The 16466-nt window shown below is 40.5% G+C and overlaps 1 protein-coding gene across 1 annotated transcript in view; it reads left to right on the top strand.

Annotated features, from left to right (window-relative positions):
- LOC134804186 (collagen alpha-1(I) chain-like) overlaps positions 1–3490 on the top strand; it is a 92617-nt gene extending 89127 nt beyond the window's left edge. Inside the window, exons 29-32 of the mRNA XM_063777119.1 lie at positions 1291–1448; positions 1783–1898; positions 2362–2464; positions 3284–3490. Coding sequence (XP_063633189.1) covers positions 1291–1448; positions 1783–1898; positions 2362–2464; positions 3284–3421 — 515 coding nt within the window. The 3' untranslated portion in view covers positions 3422–3490. The remainder of the gene's footprint in view (positions 1–1290; positions 1449–1782; positions 1899–2361; positions 2465–3283) is intronic.
- Positions 3491–16466: the final 12976 nt, after the last annotated feature.

Here is a 16466-nt window from a genome sequence, read left to right as displayed (position 1 = left end):
AGTTGCAGGGACTTGCAGGTCACACATCCTAACTCCACTGACGGTAAGGCGGTCTTCACTATAAGACATATCGCACGGCGCAGTACGCGACGCGGCGGTCCAGCGGCTCGCGTGATAACCCCGCGCTCAGTTGCAGGGACTTGCGGGTCACACATCCTAACTCCACTGACGGTAAGGCGGTCTTCACATAAGACATATCGCACGGCGCAGTACGCGACGCGGCGGCCCAGCGTCTCGCGTGGTAACCCCGCGCTCAGTTGCAGGGACTTGCGGGTCACACATCCTAACTCCACTGACGGTAAGGCGGTCTTCACTATAAGACATATCGCACGGCGCAGTACGCGACGCGGCGGCCCAGCGTCTCGCGTGGTAACCCCGCGCTCAGTTGCAGGGACTTGTGGGTCACACATCCTAACTCCACTGACGGTAAGGCGGTCTTCACTATAAGACATATCGCACGGCGCAGTACGCGACGCGGCGGCCCAGCGTCTCGCGTGGTAACCCCGCGCTCAGTTGCAGGGACTTGCGGGTCACACATCCTAACTCCACTGACGGTAAGGCGGTCTTCACTATAAGACATATCGCACGGCGCAGTACGCGACGCGGCGGTCCAGCGGCTCGCGTGGTAACCCCGCGCTCAGTTGCAGGGACTTGCGGGTCACACATCCTAACTCCACTGACGGTAAGGCGGTCTTCACATAAGACATATCGCGCGTCGCGTATAGCGCCGGCGGCCCAGCGGCTCGCGTGGTAACCCCGCGCTCAGTTGCAGGGACTTGCGGGTTGCGGGTCACACATCCTAACTCCACTGACGGTAAGGCGGTCTTCACATAAGACATATCGCACGGCGCTATACGCGACGCGGCGGCCCAACGGCTCGCGTGGTAACACCGAGATCAGCTGACTTGAGGGTCACACAATTCTTTTAACTCCTCTAACGATAAGGTGTTCTTCACGTTGGATGCAGATTCGCCCTTCGCTCCGTAGTGCAAGCATACATACTAATACATATATAGCGACTGTCTCGCTCACATTCCGGAGCGGCGTGCGGATAGAGAGGTAAATTAAATAGACTAACAAACGCAAACACAGTACTAAAATTGGTCATAGCCCAGTCTGCCCCGCGAACACTTCCCATCCAGCTCGTGGAAAGAGACGGCATCGGCAGCAAACATAGGTATACTTAAACCAAGTTTTGGCCTACCTACTCAAATTCATCTTAAGTTCAGTGTGGCCCTCGGGTCAAAAAGTTTGGAGACATCCCCTGTAGCATAGTCATCTAATCCACAGGATATTACTGGATCGACGCGCGCGGCGGCAGTCATCCGGTGCGCGTGTACTGCAGGGGTTTCTACACCTGCCTCTATCCCGACGCCAAGGAACCCGCCACGTACTATTATGCTTATGGATCTGCGCAAAAGTTTTCACAACTCGATCACGGGTACCGGGTAAGTTTACTGGTAACTTAACCCTGTCCTTAACACCACCCTTGGTTACCTACATATTAAAAACAGATTTAAAATGCCTATCAAACAGTCTATCTCACTCTAACATAAACAACGCAACGATATTTACATTTTTTCTATGGATGGGACGCGAAACGTTATCATTAAGTATAAGTATTCGATAAGTAGGTAAGTAAAGCAATAAAAGCTCCTATCTCGTGATCTTGATTTCTACGCGTAGGTATATATTTTTATACTACACCGTAAACAGGTAATTAAGTAGAAAAGTGTTTTTTTATTTAATTGAAAATTTAAATGTATTGGTAATCATTTGCAGATAACGTACGAGAGAGAGGGTACTGGCTCTATACAACTGAGATTCCTGAGACTTCTATCCAGCGGAGCCAGACAAAACTTTACATACACGTGCCTCAATACCAGAGTTGAACAAAGGTAATGTCTATTCATTTTAATAGGTTTGTGCTCACAGTTAAGTATGTCATATCATAACCAGCTATATCACACAAAGGTGTAGGTACCTCACAGTAATATATGCCATGACTATAACAGAAAGGTCTACACGAATCACCGACCCCACGTCCCCAACAGGTACAAAATGAGGATAAAAAACTATTTCTAGGTACCTATCCCCGTCAGTCACAGATAGAAATGATGCTTTCCCAACTGGACCCACCTCACCTCGGTTGCGGGGCGAGGACAGTGGGAATACAATACATGAATACCTACAAAGAAACTCACAATATCATCAGTTCCCTAAAATAAGTTTGTGGTTAAAAGGAGTTTAAATTGAATACGGTGACATATTTTATCCATGCAGTATATTATGTGTAAGTAGTAGGTACTAAAATATGTAAAAATCTTATATAATATTTTTGTATCTACAATATTTTTTCAGATCGGACATTCCCGCAGACTTGACACAAATTAACAATATTAAACTGATTGGTCAAAACTCATTTGAATTCAGAGAACCAATATTTCTAAAGGACGAGTGTAAGGTAATTCCTAGTTCTTTAACTAAATAAGAAAACACCAAACCATGTGCATGGCCCGACATGCACATGGCCGGTATCCACCAAAAAAGGGAAATGAGCGGAAACGGAGGCAACAGACTGAGCGGACCGGAGTCAAGTGGTACCGCACTTCCACCAAGCAAGAGTTTCAGCTTTTACCGTTCACTGGCAGCGGACTTCGCGGAGCGAGCGAGGTGGGAAATGATAGCATACGACGCCATGAGACAGCGGACTTTTTAACTCGTTTAGTTCGCGTCACTCGCTGTTACGAGTATATAATGGAAGCACTTGTATTCACCATTGCGAATTAAGCGGACTCCGAACGAACGCCACTAACGGAGCCCGTTCCGCTTGTAGTGGAAGGTGGGCGCCGTTATACCCGCTTCCCTCTGCGGGTACCATACGTACCTATTAGATACGATATCAAACCATACTTAGTCATTTTAATAAAAAGAAAAGTTTTTTGGAAAAATAGTTAGTTATTTTACAAGGGGCCAAAGTTGTTGTTTAACCGCTCGTGCTAATATTGATACCCCTTTAGTTAAACTGTCAATCAGTGGCGGATTTGCCCTAAGGCCCAGTAGGCCCCGGCCTACAGCGGCAGTCTAGTTATAAGGCGGCAGTCTATATATGGGTGCTGAGAAAGGGGCGGCTAGTAGTTACCACAGGGCCTGGGGCCTAGGGCGGCCAACACTGCAAATCCGCCACTGCTGTCAATTGTAGGTTACAAGGCAGGGGTTCGAAATAGCCTCCCGAGACGCCACCTACAGAATAAGTTGCATAAAGTAATGTTTTATTTTGCAGACTGGCAAGGGCGAAGTAGTATTAGAAATCAAGACTTCTCGGATGGACCGGCTGCCCATAACGGATTTCCTACCGCGAATGTTCACGGACGCCGAACACGACTTCTCGTTCGTCCCGGGGCCGGTGTGCTTCAAGTAGCGAGGACAGCTAATACTATGTACTTAAGAACCTTTGTAAATATTGTAAATAAATTATTGTGACGACTGATTTCCTTGTCTATCATATCAGTGCCTTGTTCCCTATATAGTGTACCCTGTGTAGTGTAGTGGTAGTGTACCTAACCGTACATTGGTGTCAAATCGCGTTGAGCGCAACCAATGCGAGTCAGTCGTGCAGTCTAACGCAATAAACCTTAATTCCAATCACAATTCGTATTTCCTGGCATACCTTGCCTGGCTTGCATTACCTGACCTGGCATGGTCATATGCATATCTTGCAGAAAAGTATAAATAGTATAATTGACCGAAGCGTAGCGAAGGTCTACGTTTTGACTCGGGCATTTTGCTTTTGTATGTCCGGATGTTCTCCTCTACGGGTCACAATTCTCAACCTATTCTCGTGAAATTTTGTGACCAGATTCTATGATTAAATATATTTTTTTTGTCAATCCAGTTTTTGGAAATTTTAAAAAATGGAGTCGTGATACTTCGCGCCTAAACAAATAGTCGTATCGATATCATAAGAGCTTTTTCTTTTTGAGACATGTTTACAGAGTTAATAGCAAAAAATGCAGAAAAGATTATCGCTGGATTATGCGGTATTTAGATATTTAGTTTTTTCTCGAGAATAAGAAGCCGAATTTCGTCAGCTAAGCTAAGAACTATCATGGCGCATTTTGCAAACGTTCGCTTTTTTTGTTTGCACACGGAAGGTCATGGTTCGATCCCCAGTAATTATATGCTGGGATATAACTTTTTGTATTTTTTACACATAAATTTAATGTTTTTTTTTAATTTTATTTTATTTTTTTATTTCATTAATAAAAAATATTTATATTTTATATATATTTTATTGAATAAATTAAAAATTTCTTCCGACGTACGCGTTCCAAAGCCGGGCGCCCCCATACCAATAGAATCGGGCGCAGCCCGACGTACTTGGCGCGCTGCACGCGGTCCAAAGCCAGGCGCCTTCGGCGCCCTTATACTAAAACCGTACGCCCGACGTACGCGTTCCAAAGCCAGGCGCCCCCATACTAAAACGTCGGGCGTATCCCGACGTACGTGGCGCGCTGCACGTGGTCTAAGGCCGGGCGCCTTTGGCGTCCACATATTAAAACCGTCGGGCGTAGCCCGACGTTCGCGTTCCAAAGCTTTCGACGCCCTCATACTAAAAGAGTCGACGTACGTTGCACGCGGTCCAAAGCCGGGCGCCTTCGGCGCCCTCATACTAATATAGTCGGGCGTAGCCCGACGTACGAGGCGCGCTGTACGCGTTCCAAAGCCGGGCGCCTTGGCGCCCTCATACTTCAAAAGTCGGGCGTCTTAGAGCACCGCATAAATATATCGAGCTACGCGCACGCGTTCGTTCGTTGCACGCCGTCCAAAGCCGGGCGCCGAAGGCGCCCCCATGGCAAAGGAGTCGGGCGTAGCCCGATATATGCGGCTTTTTACATGTAAAGAAAATTAAACCGACTTCAAAAAGGATTAAATAAAATATTATCCATTTTTATGTCTATGCGTTACCAACTGATATGTTTGAAGTCGGTGCCAAGCCAAACTTTGAAGCATACCATGACTTTGGTGCGATTCGATAAGGATTTACCTACGTTGGATTGCCTTACACGACGACAATGAACGTACTTTCTGTAGGTACAGTCGACGTTAAAAATATGTTTACACTTTTCGCCTTATTACAAAGGAGTAAGGTGCAAAAGTGTAAACATATCATTTGACGTCGACTGGACCTAAGAACACACGATCAAACCTCCTTGGCGCAGTCCGTACCATATTTGTCGGCACATTAGTGTAAAAATAAATGCATTTTTTGCCGTCGTATTTTTTAAAGAGCATTTCTTACTAATGCTCGAACAGTCTATAGCACGCAAGTGTGGGATTGGGACTGAATTATTTTCCGTCCATTATCCAGAGGACTACATTTCAAAATATAAAACAATTCAAGGAATTTACCTTCTTGCCAAATTTCACCTAAAGCGGTTCAGTTGTTTAGCCATGAAAAGGCGACAAAGAGGCAGACAGAATTCTTTACACATTTATAATAGTTATTAGTACAGTTCTAATGGGATTTATAGCCATAAAGCTGATTATTTTTGACTGGTATTGTTACTACTTGGCTTGGCACCGACTTCAAACATATCAGTTGGTAACGCATAGACATAAAAAAGGATAATATTTTATTTAATCCTTTTTGAAGTCGGTTTAATTTTTTTTGTAAAAAGTTTTTATTTTACCATTTTTAGTTTTAACGCATTGTTAAGAGCGCGACGCATGAATGAAAAACAAGATCATGTTTAACACTAAATTCGTGTACCTATTACTTTAGTAAATATGTAATCAGGAATTTTGTCGAGTCCGTCTGGAAAATTATAATTCCTGTCAACTAAATCCATCCGCCCGCCCCGCCACTGACCCAATCCCTCAGCCCCCCGATCACTCAACCTCACAGCACATCAACCCCTGATCCAGGAACCCCTCGATTCTGAACCAGCAACCCTTCAACCGCCATTCCCGGACCCCTTAATTCCTGACCCCTTAACTCCTAACTAGGGCATGCAGTGCCGGTCCCGGTACCAAGAATTTCATTTCCCGGTTCTGGGCATGGCCGGAATCGGGATTCCCGGTTCTTCCCGGTTCTCAAGGCATCTTTTGATTACTTTAAAGAAATTGTTTGTGTTAGCGTACAATCTTTATGAATGACTTATTTTCATATAAATAATTGCATAAGAATTAATAAATGACTTATTTTATTATAAACAAACACTTAGTTGGCGTTCCAACCTATTTTATACAATGAACCGGCACACATTGCCTCCGCCTGGGTGGAGCCACACGGCCGTAGCGTAGTCAATGCACTCATCACTATATGACGGCACGGCCTGCCTGCACGAATGCCTACTTTACTAGGTTAGTTTGTCGGGTTATTTGGGTTTTTTAGCCCCCGTTTCATAGCACCATTATTAAATGTTATATTATGTCCGGAGCTAAAGTACTAAAACATTACTACTATTGAAATGGGAATAAATAGTCATATGATGAGAACCGGGAAGTACCGGTACCGGGTCTTCAGTACCGGTTCTTTTGACACTATAAAATTCCCGGGAATTCCCGGGAATATGAGAACCGGGAATTCCCGGGAGCATGCCCTACTCCTAACCCTAACCCCCGATCAGTAGCCTTACCAGCTTACCACGAGTTTGACATTGATATATTCGCTAGCATGTGTGTAACTTACTTCCTATGCATTTCGCTCGTACTAACCTTAGTGTGAGCGAGATGCATAAAAAGTTACATTTAGATGCATAAGGACGTTAGCGAATATGTCAATGTCAAACTCGTGGTAAGGCTACAGTTGCAGTACATCAAATTGGTGGGTTTCGGAAGCAATTGCTCGAGTTACTTTAGAAAACCCCGAAATCACTTAACACGTGCCTTTAAAAATTGAGGAGTTCCCTCAATTCCTCATGGATTCCATCATCAGACCAGAACCAAAAATAATACGGAAACATCTTGGAGGTAGCTTCTTCCAAACAAAAAAAGAATTACTCAAATCGGATCACAGGTGCCGGAGTAATTGCTGAACATACTTACATTTAAAGAAATCATCATCATTATCATCAAAATAATCATCATCATCAGGTCTACTTCATCAAATTGGTGGTTTTCGGGAGAAAATGCTCGAGTTGCTTAAGAAAACGCCCAAAACACCATGCATGTGCCTTTAAAAACTGAGGAGTTCCCTCAATTCCTCATGGATCCCATCATCAGAACAGAACCAAATTAAAATGGGATCAACTCGGAGGTAGCTCCTTTCAAACAAAAAAAGAATTACTCAAATCGGACTACGGATGTCGGAGTAATCGGTGAACGTACATAGAAAAAAAAAATAAGAATATAGCCACAACCGAATACAGAACCTCCTCCTTCTATGAAATTGAAGTCGATTAAAAAACTAAAACCCTACTAATGCCAATCGCGCTCTCTGCAAAAGTATGAAACAAGATAAAATTCTTATCTGAAAATATAAAACAGGAAATAATATAAATGTTATCAATTTTTAATTTAAAAAATACAACGTAATATTTACTAATTTTTGTATACCTATATTTACAGAGATTCAGAGGATAGCCATGGTCGTATGCCACTTTACCTTAAAGTTTATAATGGTGGCATACGACCACGGCTATCCTCTGAATCTCTGTAAAATATATAAAAAATTGCCTACTCCAGAGCCCACAGTCGCTGTGACCGAAATCGGTCAGGAGAGCATCATCTCGTTAGGTATATGGCTCGAAAAGGAACTTTAATTTAGGAACCATTACTCCTTACGATATTCATTTAAATTGTATGGTGTAAGTGACCATTGTAATCTGTATGAAATGCTCTTAATATAACTAACGTATTTAATTTGATAATTATTAATACTGTTATCCGTGTAAATAGCTTTGCAAATACCACATATTATGAAATCTTTATGTAGAAGATAAGAATGGGTAGGTTAGTAAGTTATCCTTAAAAGATAGACCATCGTGGACTTTTTTGTAGACCAATGAAAGCCCGATATGCTCGCGAGGTCTACAACAGCTCACAGAGCCACTAGTTAATATAATTTTTGGTTTGCATATACTCGTACCAATCTACGAAAACAAGGAGAGCTGATTAACGTTATTCCATCCCTTGTTAAATGATGATTCTTAGGCCTGAACTTAGATTTGTAACTATTGCCTACATTTGAACAATAATGTTTATAAATAAAATTTTCTTTGCTGGATTTATCCGATAGTCACAATTCTCTAGTTTCAGAGACAAGCCTGGCGATATAAAGTTTAAAGAAAAAATTTAATAAAATGAAGACGGCAATATATTTGCCACTATCCGTTAAGTGTCTGGTGTTTTGGAAAGGGTAGGTTAGGCTACTATTGTTATTGATTTATATATGGAGCAATTGCTTAATTCAATAAGTATCCCATATAACCATTCCAGTCGCAGAATCACAAAGTGGTAACTAAATGTCAGATGTGTCGTAACAGAGTCCACACAATGTGTCTAGAATTGTTTCGAAACAAAGTGTCGTCGCCGTGTCTACACTTTTCCGTAACAAGGTGTCGACACATTTGTGTGCACTTTGCGTGCGGTTTGCGACTAAATCTGACAGCAAATTTGTGACAGCAAATGTCAATATAAAATACCTCTTGAAAACCAAGGTTTGTCAAACTACTATTAGTGTCTCGTGTGCTCGTAATTCTAGTAAGTCATCATGGGCAATGCAAATGATAATAATCGACCGAAACCATATAAACACCCAACACCCGTCAACCTTTTACAGAAAAGTTTTTAAAGAAATTCAATAAGCTACTTAGGTCAGGCAACGAATGCTCCAAAAGTTGTAGAGGGAAATGCTCGGAACACAATTTTTGACTCCGTAACTCGGTTTGACAAGTTAGGAGGTGAGGGGGGGAGAGAGGGGGCTTTGAAGGTCCCATTTTCCCGTTTTTCGATTATATCTCGGAAACTATGCATCTCAGCGACATGGCCACTTATACAAAATGAAAGTTTATTTAATTTGTTACAAGTTTATTCAGTCAATTTTTTCGATATGTTGAATAGTTTTTGAGATATCCGCTCTTGAAAGTTTATTTAGGGCTCTCAATTTTATCTTGATATATCTATATCAGTGAAGGTGCTAGGCCGTGTTTGGTATCGTTTTCGTATAAATCTGGGGTGCTGAATCCATTTAAGATATCACATTGACACCATTTCACAAAATAAAAATAAATCTTTTTAGGGTTCCGTACCTCAAAAGGAAAAAACGGAACCCTTATAGGATCACTCGTGCGTCTGTTTGTATGTCCGTCTGAATACACAAAATAGTTCTTTACATATAGATGACAGGAAAACCTATTAGAAATGTGCAGTCAAGCGCGAGTCGGACTTAATGTACGGAACCCTTAATACGCGAGTCCGACTCGCACTTGGCCGGTTTTTTTGAAACTCTTCTTGACGCTTAACCGCTGAACCGATTTCGTTGAAATTTGGTATAGAAATAGTTTGCGTCCCGGAACAGGACATAGGATAGATCTTATAACCAAAATCATCTTTTGAAGGTGTGAAAAGTGGCGTGGAAATTTGTACGGGAAATCAATAACCGCTGAACCGATTTATATGAAATTTGGGATGGTCTATCTTTGATTTAGTTAAAAATGATGAAAAAACATGACTTCAAACCTAAACTTAAACAGTATTCTTCAAGAAGTCAATTCTGAATTCCCCCCTACACCTCATTTCACACCTTTAAAGGATGATTTTTGAGATAACTTATTATATCCTGTCTCGGGACTCAAAATATATGTGTACCAAATTTAAATTAAAACTGTACAGCAGTTTAAGCGTGAAGAGGAGTTTAAAAGAAAGTATTTTAATAAGTTTATATGTTTTTACTTCGGAATGGTGTCAATGTGATACCTTAACTAAATTTGGTACTGCGAATTTATACGAAAACGATACCAAACATGGCCTCGTAGCTTTACTGTTGTAGAAGTCAAAATAAAATTGAGAGCCCTAAATTCTTATTACTTGGCCAAACTTGTGTAGAAGAAAAAGGTAAAATAAAAGTCTTCGGCAGGAATATAAGACACAAATATATTTTTTTTTGCGTTACTATTTCATTCATCAAATATAAACATACCTTGATTATACTATTCTAGTGAGATCCTCATAGATAAACAAAAACATTTACTTAAAAAATTACAAGGTCGAAATGTCACGGAACTTGTGAGAGTAATATGTGAAAAATATAAACTTTTATGACAAAAAAAATCTGGACACAATTTAAGAATCACTCAATTGCGTCGAGGAATCATCTGTATTTTTGCTTGTTTCATTACCTCCTCGCTTCTTTTTTGTCCTTTGTATTCTGTAGCAATTTGTTAGATCTGAAAATAAAGATAACTTGCGTCGTCACGGATGTCGATTTATAGGTTTTAGGGAGTGCAGAATTCGAAAACGATGATCATTTTATAATCCAAGATGGCGGCTACGTATTTTGTCATAAAAGTGGAATCCAAAATAGTCATCATTTTCGAAATCTGCGCCCCCTAAAACCTATAAAACGACATCCATGACGACTTTTATGACATAGTGCATGGCCGCCATCTTGGAATCCAAAATAGTCATCATTTTCGAAATCTGCGCCCCCTAAAACCTATAAAACGATATCCATGACGACTTTTATGACATAGTGCATTGCCGCCATTTTTAAATTGAAAATGTTATCATTTTCGAAATCTGCGCCCCCCAAAACCTATAAAACGACACCCATGACGACTTTTATGACATAGTGCATGGCCGCCATTTTGGATTCCAAAATGGTCATCATTTTCGAAAGCGGGGCCCCCTAAAACCTATAAAACGACATACATGACGACTTTTATGACATAGTGCATGGCCGCCATCTTGGAATCCAAAATGGTCATCATTTTCGAAATCTGCGCCCTCTAAAACCTATAAAACGACACCCATGACGACTTTTATGACATAGTGCATGGCCGCCGTTTTGGAATCCAAAATGGTTATCATTTTCTAAATCTGCGCCCCCCAAAACCTATAAAACGACACCCATGACGACTTTTATGACATAGTGCATGGCCGCCATTTTGGAATCCAAAATGGTTATCATTTTCTAAATCTGCGCCCCCCAAAACCTATAAAACGACACCCATGACGACTTTTATGACATAGTGCATGGCCGCCATTTTGGATTCCAAAATGGTCATCATTTTCGAAAGCGGGGCCCCCTAAAACCTATAAAACGACATACATGACGACTTTTATGACATAGTGCATGGCCGCCATCTTGGAATCCAAAATGGACATCATTTTCGAAATCTGCGCCCTCTAAAACCTATAAAACGACACCCATGACGACTTTTATGACATAGTGCATGGCCGCCATTTTGGAATCCAAAATGGTTATCATTTTCTAAATCTGCGCCCCCCAAAACCTATAAAACGACACCCATGACGACTTTTATGACATAGTGCATGGCCGCCATTTTGGAATCCAAAATGGTTATCATTTTCTAAATCTGCGCCCCCCAAAACCTATAAAACGACACCCATGACGACTTTTATGACATAGTGCATGGCCGCCATTTTGGATTCCAAAATGGTCATCATTTTCAAAATTGGGGCCCCCTAAAACGTATAAAACGACATCCATGACGACTTTTATGACACAGTGCATGGCCGCCATTTCGGATTCCAAAATGATCATTATTTTCGAAATCGGCACTCCCTAAAACCTATATATCGACACCCATCTCGACTTTTATGACAAAGTGTTTTGCTACCATCTGCATGCAAGACATTTCTATTATTTTTACGTACAAAAATGGCCCCCTGTCAACTTTCAATCGAGATTTAATCGATAATTTATTCGATTAATATTCAGATTAATTCAATTTCAATCTATGTTAGGTCGACTAAACTAATCGCGATTAAAATTTGAGAATTAACTTTTTTTATTCCATTAATTAGTCGAATAAACAGTTAATCGATTAATGCCCATCTCTGACCACGGCATTTTTACACTTTGAGAATATCTGAAAACAAATCAACACAAGGAGCCATTTTGCAAATCCAGTAACTTTGTTATTACTTTTGACAGCGCGTGTCATGTGTCAACACAGAGTCGACACAAAGTCGAAACATTGCAACTACTTTGTGACTGCAATATTTCTCAGCCTTAAACCATATTTATACATCATAATTAACAAGTTTGGTAGTATGTAAAGCGTTATTTCTGTTATTTAAGTATAGTATACGCATCGAAGTACTAAAAATGCTTCAAATAATATAGTTATAAACACAGGCACTGAGAAGTAAACAATTTCATTTCCGGCTAAACTACAACAATGTGGTGGCGCGTTGATTATATTACACTTAGTTTATCAAATCACTCGAGCAGTTTAATTCCCCATAATAATTTAAGTCATATTGTAATATAAATGCAAACAATATATAATTACGTCTTGTAATCCGTTTAAGAGATGGCGTATTAATGTCACTTATTTTTATTTAAGTATTTTTCCATCTGACAGTTTCCATTTGACAGGAACAAAATGAACGAATGATTTTGGCATAAAGTAGTCGCAAACCCGAAACAATGTGTGCACACGGCGACCACACTTTATGTCACTTTGTGTCATGTGTCGACCCTTCCCCATTTCTGGTAACTGTGTCGACACGGCGACGACTCTGCGACTGGAATTGTGACCGAAACAGACGGTGTCGACACAAGATGTGTCAACACCGCGTCGTAACGGCGACTGGAAATGGTTGTATGGGTAGGTACTTCAAATTATTACATGCTAGCAACCTATCCACAGTTTTGCTGGGATTACAATTTAATACCTACTTGGAAATAATATATATTATTTTTTATTGTTTTGTAAGTGTTTTTTTATTTTACTTTTATATTCATATTACTAGCAAAAAGCAGAGCTTTGTAAGGGCTCGCGGAGTTTTTCTACCTAAACGTACCGGACCGCGACTTTGATCCAGTCCGAGGCTTGTCTTGTTCCATGTTCAATCGAATGGGTACGTAATAAGTCCGTTAAGGACGCAGCTATAAGTGAGAGCAAGAAAGAAATATACCTACTAATTGAACCCCGGTCGCTGTCCGGTACGCCTGTCTGTTACAGCTTTTACTTTGTCCATTAAAAACGTGTCCAAACGACAAAATCAAATTGCCAATATCATCCACACGTAGTTTACAATTTCATAAGCGCTTATTACATCCTACACGGTCGCCCAGTACTTTTTGTGAGAAAGCCAACTGGCTTTCCTACATAATGTTGGGTCAGCGAGTCAATGTCCTTGAATTTATTTATGCGTCCACACCACACAATTGAGCGTAAAACTATCCCGTCTGGACACCTACTGGCGGTAATCATGCTGCTCCGCATATAAACTTACGTATATATTGCTCTCTTAAGTAAAACTTAAAACAGCGTGTGCCTAAGTTGCAACAAACGTGAGTTCCACTAAATACTGCCAGGGTTCAGCTACAGCTCTATCGTGAGTATCTCCTAAGTGCTCAAAAAGACGAGTCGGATGACCAAAACAGCGTGTGCCTATATTGTATAAAACCCGAGCTCCACTAGGTACTGCCAGAGTTCAGCATCAGCTACCTTGGGTACTACTCTACCAAGTGATCATCATGAGTCGGATGTCCAAAACAGCGTGTATCTATGTTGCACCAAACCCGAGCTCCTCTAGGTACTGCCAGGGTTCAGCATCAGCTCTATCTTGGGTAGTACTCTCCTAAGTGCTCATCAAGACGAGTGAGATGACCAAAACATCGTGTGTCTATATTGCAACTGCTGACTTCCGCTAGGTACTGCCAGGGTTCTGGGTCATTTTGTTGAACTGCACGCCGACGTTGCAATTGGCGTGCAGCTTCCATACAAGTTGCAGTCGGGTTGTAGTCCGTACGTATCGGCCCTAAATCACTGAAGTTTGTACAAACTTCAGTGATTTAGGGCTGATACAGACGGCCTAATATGCTTATCTTTATTTATAATTTTGGCAGTTTCAGGCAATAGTAACACTAAAACTGTTTCTCGAACTGAAAATACCCCATTTAAGTTTGCTAACACAACATGACTGATCAGTTCATCGACGTCACAGAACAGAACATACGAGTAAATTGACCTCCGCAGTGAATATACAGCAAGATTGAATGTTCCAGTATTCACAGAATCTTAATTGCTAAATTGGGAATCAAACCGACCGAAGCGAGATGGGTCAGAATCCAAAATGTTAACCCTTTTTAGGGTTCCGTACCTCAAAAGGAAAAAACGGAACCCTTATAGGATCACTCGTGCGTCTGTCTGTCCGTCCGTCTGTCACAGCCTATTTGCTCCGAAACTACTGGACCAATTAAGTTGAAATTTGGTACACATATGTAAGTCTTGTGACCCAAAGACGAACATGTAACGTCAACAAATGAATTTTAAACATAGGGACTACTTTTGGGGGGTAAATGAGAAAATTAAAATACATTTTTTTGCAAACTATATCGTGTTACATATCAAAGGGCTCATTGTGAGAATGTTAAATATATTATAAATTTAGGATAAAAAGTTTAGAAGTTATTCAAGAAAATAGATAAAAAATGACCATTCCCCCCTATATCGCCGAAACTACAGGGTCTAAAATTTTGAAAAAGAATACACAAAATAGTTCTTTACCTAAAGATGACAGGAAAACCTATTAAAAATCTAGAGTCAAGCGTGAATCGGATTTAAGAACAAAAATGCGATTAGGCTTTTTTAGGGACACAGCCGCAATGGCCCACGTGAAACGTGGTGTAGACAGCTATTGCGAAGGCACTAGGCCGATAGCCGCATAAGAACGAAGCCCCGAAGCGTCCCGATGAGGCGTGCCTTTATGATCAAGCGTGAGTCGGACTGAAGACAAAAAATGCGACTAGGCTGTATCTGGGAGCCGTAATGGTACTTGTACTACTGATTGATTAGGTTACTATTGTTACGTGTTTAAAAAAGCACTATAGGTATTACCTCTCTTCGGCCTTCGCTTTTAAAACACTTGCGGAAGTTGTGGGAAGCGCGAACCCGTCGGACGCTCCGAGCTTTCAGCTCTACGCGGAGCTCGGCCTTCAGTCTTCGCATTTGGACAGTTGTAGGTACTATTGTTCGGGATGTAATCTTCCTATCCAAGCTACTTTGCATAGTTGCAGAGATTTAAGCCACCGCTCCGTAACACTTCATGTTACATCTGGTTTTTGATCTGACCAATTCGGGTTTTTCAAGACGTTTAACTCACGTCGTTTCACGTACAAAAAAAAATTGTATGATGTACGGAACCCTTAAAACGCGAGTCCGACTCGCACTTGACCAGTTTTTTGTATTCATCTTTGTTAGTACATAGTACGTTAGCACGAATTTTAATTCATAATTTTTCTAACAGATGGCGCTAGTAGTAATACAAAGTGTTATTCCTTTATTTTATTTTTGTAGGTTCATAAAATGATATTTTTATGTTTGATAACACATCTAGACATGAATTTAAATTACTATGTTAAATTTCAAACCTATAAGTGCGATAGTTTTTCCGTAAAGTGTACCACAAGAATAATGCATAGTTTGTCGAATAGTGATAGGGCTCGCTTCGCTCGCCCTAATAAATCACCTAGCCTAAGAATTTAAATAAATAAAGAAAATTAATATATATTAAGAATATTATAAATAGGATAAACAAATCTTTTTAAGTTAAATAAAGGTTGTAATTATTTCTTATAATTCTATTGGTTTTTAATTTAATAATTTTAAATTTAGATACTTCATGCCACCCGTAGTTCCCCCGGCAAACTGACATGACGGTCTTGTCACTTACTGCCCTTGGCTGATAGCGGCAAACATATTGCCGTCTTATAATTTGGAAACCTCGAAATAATATATATATTCCTCTTTCTCAAAAATCATAAAAAAAATAATTCATGCTGTGCGTATCGTTAAAGTTCTCGATTCATTGCTATAAAAAAAATAATGGTCAAAGGGTTAAGAACCAACAGAATCACTTCATTTGTTTTCCTTGCTCAGAGTGATTGTTCTATTGGTTTGTGAGTGATTCGATTGGTTTTTAAAAACACATCCCTCGATACTCACGATAGTCATAATCCTCGTTCATCTCTGGTGGAAACGCAGCCTTAGGGTGGTAGTTTTCGCAAAAACTAAAATGTAAAAATAATTAATGTCATCGTGACGATTCCCGCGGCGTTGTAATGGAATGGGGGCTGGCTGTCAGTATATTACATAATATATTTTCCGGATATAACGATGAATTACCGGGAGAGTAAGAAAATATGAAAGTCGCATAGCAAATCAATTTATTTCTTACACGTAAAATTATCATGGATAAACGAATATTAGATTGGTATCCTACTGTATTTAGCATAATAATGTATTAGGTATTTTACAATTTAA

Source organism: Cydia splendana, chromosome Z (genome assembly GCF_910591565.1).
Source record: "Cydia splendana chromosome Z, ilCydSple1.2, whole genome shotgun sequence".
NCBI classification, from domain to species: Eukaryota; Metazoa; Arthropoda; class Insecta; order Lepidoptera; family Tortricidae; genus Cydia; species Cydia splendana.
The sequence above is the reverse complement of the archived record's forward strand: the minus strand, read 5'-3'. Positions and strand labels throughout refer to the sequence as shown.